This window comes from Lytechinus pictus, chromosome 10 (assembly GCF_037042905.1).
Source record: "Lytechinus pictus isolate F3 Inbred chromosome 10, Lp3.0, whole genome shotgun sequence".
Lineage (NCBI taxonomy): Eukaryota > Metazoa > Echinodermata > Echinoidea > Temnopleuroida > Toxopneustidae > Lytechinus > Lytechinus pictus.
In genome coordinates this window covers 28570237-28576602 of record NC_087254.1, presented here as the reverse complement: position 1 = coordinate 28576602, position 6366 = coordinate 28570237, and the positions used below count along the sequence as shown (strand labels likewise).

At 33.0% G+C, this 6366-nt stretch overlaps 1 protein-coding gene across 1 annotated transcript in view; it reads left to right on the top strand.

The window, feature by feature from the left end:
* The window catches only part of LOC129270062 (uncharacterized), a 5662-nt gene extending 794 nt beyond the window's left edge, over positions 1–4868 (top strand). Inside the window, exons 2-3 of the mRNA XM_054907476.2 lie at positions 574–832; positions 1154–4868. Of these exons, the coding sequence (XP_054763451.2) occupies positions 574–832; positions 1154–1422 (528 nt within the window). The 3' untranslated portion in view covers positions 1423–4868. The remainder of the gene's footprint in view (positions 1–573; positions 833–1153) is intronic.
* The last annotated feature ends 1498 nt before the right edge of the window (positions 4869–6366 follow it).

The window sequence follows — 6366 nt, the reverse complement described above, 5'->3', positions numbered from 1 at the left end:
TGAAAATTTGACATTTTCAACACTTTTTGCAATCATTCAACATGATTCAAATTTGATATATATATTGTGTATGTATAAAACCCATTTTCATTTTTCATGAAGTGTCTTTTTCTATAAAAAAAATGAAAACGGGTTTTTATCGTACCTTCAGTATAATTACAGACAAATTATTTCACACCCGCTTCTGAAAGAAGAAAATATTTTGTCATTATGAGCCATTAAAAATGAAATTTATGCATTTTTATATATTACATAACATAAGGTATGAAGGTATATAAGGTATAATAAAAACAACTTTCCCTTTTGAGTAAAAGGTATTTCATTATTCTTTTACTATACACGATTATATGGGGAAACCTTTCGCATATGACCTCATGAATAAAGAAAATAAATTCTGTCAACTTTTCTATTACTAGTTGGATATTTCTCAAACCGCAGATTTTTCATATACAATTTTCTGCCTCGTTAGCAATATTATTTTCGTAAGGGAGAACTTCCCCTGTAATAATGTACGTGCTTTTCATTCGAGGTGTTTCAAAATGAAGCAATGAATTCTTTTTTTTCTCGAATCAGGATGCACCTATAGTTGTCATCTGTAGCAGCTCTAAAGAAGAGAGCGTCAATGGTATCAAGCAATATATCAAAGAAAACATGGCAAGTCACCTTAAATCAGCAAGGTTGGAGTTCAAACTTCTGCCATTCAACGAGAAAGACATGAAGGAATTTAAACTTCGCGGTATTGAGGCGTTGATTCTCTGTCACTCTATGGAAATCAGGGGACCTTTATCATCCATATATGACAAATTCTTGAAGAAGGCAAAAGATTGTTTAGGTAAAAGTTCAGTTTTGTAATTCATGCATAAGTTTAATAAGTATTTATGTTACGAGGGTACGAGGCCATATTAATTTTTGCTATTTTTATTTTTCCCAAGCCAAGTCGAATACATTGTCACCTTGGATGATTAATTCTCTTCCATGAAGTAAAAATACATTATTTGCTTTATTACTTAATAAATAAATTCAAAGGTATGTGAAGAAGAAAGATATTGATCTCTTTGTGCAAGCTCGATCAAGTAAATAAGTGAACAACCTGATGATTGTTAACAACCTATATACTTTCCAATCTGTCGTTTTGTTTTGTTCTTTCAAATAGGGAAGAAAAAAGTAGCTGCCATCGTGCACGACTATAAAATTCCATTGGAAGCACATGAAATTTATGACAAAAACAACAAGTCCAAGCTCAAAATGGCGTCGTTGGTTCTCTCCCTTAGTCGAAGGTCTGATGACGGCGAAATTCAGATGACTAAAGGACAGAAGGACAGGTTCACACTCTTCTTCAATTTGGCAGTTGAGGCACTTCCTTGTCACAAAAAGATTTCTCGGGCCTTTTACAGATTTTTCTACCGTGTGATCCGTCAGTAAAAGTCAAAAGTGACACATGGGGAGCGCTATACACGAAAGGATTTGTCGGACATTTTATCCGACAGTTACCATAGAAACAGTGCTTCTCGGTCAATCAAAATAATGTCAGATCGGACAGCTTGTCGGACAAAAATGTTGATGAATTAAACGCTAGCAGACGATTGTAAACCGTCACTTGCCAGAGAAATGAAGGATAAAGGTTTCCACATTGGTCACATAACTTAACTTTCTAATCATTCTACCTCCAGCATGCCCTAATCTTCCTTAGATATGGGCGGATACAGGATTTAGGCCTAATTATATAGGAGGAGGTTCTTTTTACACCCCATTGCTTTTTAAATATTCCGTGAAATCTGACGTTTGAATAATATTTCACTCGATCTGGATGGAATAGAGCTGGAAAAAAGAAACCCAACAGTGGGCAACAATGTCATAACTTTAAAGGACAAGTCTACCCCAACATAGAGTTGATTTGAATAAAATAACAATCAAACAAGCACAACACTGAAAATGTCATCAAAATCGGATATAAAATAACTGAAAGTTAATTATGACATTTTACTAATTTCGCTTAATTTCACAAAACAGTTATAATTTTATGCGCGTCCTGGTCAGTATGCAAATGAAAAGAGTGATGACAGCATACACTCACTATTTCTATTGTATTTCAATATGAAATATTAATTACAATGTTCTTCTTAGTTAATTTTCTATGAAGCAAAGTTTTATTCCTTCCTAAACATGTGGTATTACAATTTTTATAACATTTTATGAATCATTAAAGTTGGTCCTTAATGACAAATCTTTGAAAATGAAATATTGTATTATTAAAAAAAAAAAAAATGAATGAGTGATGGACATCATCGACTCTCTCATTTGCATGTCACTGAATTGTGCATATTAACTGTTTCGTGAAAAATAAGCGAAACTTATATGTCATAACTTTCTTGTTTTACATCCGATTTTGATGAAATTTTCAACGTTATGCTTGTTTGATTTTTCTGTATTGATTCACATCAACATTTTTCTGGGTTGGACTTGACCTTAAATGTTGTCAGTTTTTTTATACGCCAGTACGATGAGTGGCAACAATTACATTTACAAAAAATTGAGACCCTCTTGTGTGAATCCTGTGCCATCATTCTTGGTATATACATCATTAATTTTCATTGAAATATGTTAACTATCGAGTCCTTTGAAATCAGTGAGGATATTTTTGGTATTGTATATATATAGAGAGAGACATAGAGTGTGTCAAATTCCTCTTATAACTCCGGTAGAACGTTTGTTTACTTTGATCATATTCCCGCTCCCCTTTGTTTTATGAGTCTTTCCTTTAAAGTAAACGTTCAGTTTGGTTGAATATATAAAGGTTCCAAATAAAAATTTTCTATCCAAAATCTGAATATAGATTCTGTACATAATAACCTTTCACTCTGTTATATAAAGTTGTGAGGAGAATCTGATAAACAATTTAATATCTTTTATTTTACACTGCATGTAGCACCCTTGTTGAATAGGTTCCTACATTCAAAATGATTAGTTTGTTTCGGAGTGCAAGCTTATAATCCTTTTCGTATTGACCCCATGTCGTTATATTTCATGGGTATTTTTTGGTGTAGTTTTTAAAAGGCTCTTTTCATAATTTGTTTTAGTTGGATAATTGTCACATACTGTGTAACTATGATCATAAGGCCTATATAACCATCATGACAAATTTCACGCGCCCCCTATAAACCCCCTTGCAATTTTTAAGCAGTTACACTATACGGTAAACATTTTGTTTCTTCAGAATGTTGAGTAACAATGTTTTTTCTTTCTGCAACATTCTGATCAAATAATCTTGTTTTGTATGCCATTCGCTTAGGCCATTATTGAACAAACTAAAATCATTTTTAAAATGATATAATATGTGTAAATAGCATGTTTGTACTCGCGTGTTCTTATCAAGTTTGGAGTATATATAGTGGCATAGGTTTGCTAATGATTGCCTATAGGCCTATAGAGTTGCCAACTCGTCCACTCACCACATATATTCTATACCTTCATTCAGTATGCCATTCCGTCCATCAACATTTCGTCTAACAACCATTTGGTCCAATCATCATTTCGCCTAATTAACAGTTAGTCTTTGACCATTTCGTCTCATGTTAAGTTAATTTTGGTCTAATATTCGTTTTATTTTCATTCATTTCTGTCTAATTAGACCTATGGGCGGAAATCCCAGGGGGGACAGGGGGACGTGTCCCCCTACTCAAAATAGTAGGGTGGGACACAATATCAAATGTCCCCCCTACTATTTGTGGTCTTTTATGATGGTAAGATATACATCATTGAAAATCGAAATAAAACATGTATTTCATGACGAGATGACCGATGACCTTACTTTGGGATGACAACCCTTTTTTTTTGCTTGTCAAATTTAATTTCGTCGAAATTACCTTATATTTGGGGTGATAACCTTTTTTTTTTTCTTTTTTTTTTTGCTTGTCAAATTTTCCAGCCCCTTGTCCCCCCCTACCTTTTGGGAGAAATTTCCGCCCCTGATTAGACCAAATGGCTATTGGACCAACTGTTCATTAGACGAAATGGAAATTAGACCATGTGGATATTGGACGAAATGATGGTAGACCAAATCCTAAATGATAAGTAGACGAGTAGGCAATCGGACGAATCGGCATTGGACCAAATGAAAATACCAACGATATCGATAATTGCATGCGTCGGGTTTTGCAGTCCTATTCCGATCCTACACCACCACTAACTATTTTATAATTTCATAAAAAGGGACTTCATGTTTAAAAGCTTAGCTTATATGTTACAGCTGAGCCCCCCCCCCCCCCTCCCATATATGATCCCCAATGTTCATTTGCGTTTGTAAATTATGTTGTAAATGTTAGGTTCTATGATCCTAATTTATTAAATAACTGAAATAAAGAAAACAATAGATATCATTGTAAAAAAAAAAACAAGACCACAATCAATGTAAATAAATTATGATGTAAATAAAGCACGTGTGCATATTATATACTAGTAAGTTGTTATAGTAATTAAATAGGCCTATTTGAACTGCATTATACTGGTAATCACGTCGTTATTTTCGATATACCACTGTCTAAAATACTGTATAGCCAACATCGAAATGAAGTTCCTGGTGCTCATATTACAGTGCCTTTTAAAAAATATGTTTCCCTATTTACGTATGGTTAGAGTTCCTGATTTTGCTGCTGTTTAACTTCAACAGGAACTACACTTTGAAGATTTTGGGAAAACAAAATATATGAACTCGTTTGTTTACTTATATTTTCCCTTTGTTTCTCGGGGTATCCACTATATAAGCGTTGCTTTTGTGTGATTTTTATAATACGTTTTTAAAAAATTGTATATTGTGTCAAGCAGCTGTATATAAATAAATAAAAACATTTTGCTTGTAAATCTATAAATGATATTCCATGTCTATAGATCTGTTTTTATATAGTACCAACCCGTCGTATTATGCAAAGTCAAAATTGCATTGTTGCGCCCCTGCCGATGGTTAGCGATGAAATAAAACCCCGGGGGGGGGCCACTTCCATTGACGAGTGGATACCATGCGCGACCAAAAAAACGCGTAAAAAGGATGTCTTTTTCAAGATAGGGCACGTTACGTACGTAACGTGATAAGGGTGTCAAAAACACAAAAATAATTAAAAAAGGGTATCTAATTCGCTAGGAATGCTACGTGTTTAGGGTCAAATTTGCGGGGATGATAAAACAAAATTAAAATGTTTTATAAAGGATGTCCTTTTTGCCCCAAACATTACGTGTTTAGAGTCCGATTTAATTGCGCGAGGTGTGGGGCCGTACCAAACCAAATGATGTGTAAAGGTAAAACCGACGACCGACGGACCCGTGACATAACAATAAAATATCGCTGTACTTGTTTAGGGGTTCATTTCAGGGACTACTTGCCAAGAGTATCGTTTTGTTTACAATACTTGTTAAGGGTAGAGTTTTACACGCCAATACTTGTTAAGGGGTGCATTTTCAGAATATGGAAAATACGTGTTTAGGGTGCTTTTCGAGACCTCATGGTCGCGCATGGTATCCACTCGTCAATGGAAGTGCCCCCCCCCCCCCTTCTATGAATTCTATCTCCGAGGTGCTCGATGTTTCTGATATCGTTTTTCATATAAAATTTCTTTCTTTTTCTTTCTTGATCTCTATTTTTTAATAACTTAATGTAAATAATCGGTTTATTCAATTACAAACATATGAGTCAATTTTAGGTGGTGTTCCCCCCATCAAAACAAACTGACGCCGCCCCTGACTCGCTTCATTTGATAAAAAATAATGAACTCATTAGTAATTATAAATCTAAAGCCCAGCGCATGCACTATTTGTTTATTTTTTTTATTTATTTAATTATTAATTAATTAATTTATTCATTTATTATATATTTATTTAATTATTAATTTATTTATTTATTCATTCATTTATTTATTTATTTATTTATTTATTTATTTATTTATTTATTATTTATTTATTTGTTTATTTATTTATTCAATTATTTATTTATTATTATTATTATTTATTTATTCATCTATTAAGACAGGTTGATCTCTAAGTACAAAAACTGCTTTTCGAGAGAGCCCTGTACATATAAAAATACATATAACAATTATTGCTGCAGAGATGAACAGTGAAAGTAATAAAATAGAATTTATCGAAAGAAAATCTACATGCTATATGTAAAAGAAATAAAATTGGAAATCATATAAACAATTCATACCGTAATAGATAGAGTGATAGAAATGTAACAACACATCAACCATTAAAATAAAATCGATATATGATAATGGAATGAAAATAACGAAGTATGAAATAAACTATGCGATCCGATGCGACGCGATTTTCTTAATAAATCGCATTTTGCAGTATTATGAATGTTCAAAAGTAAAATTA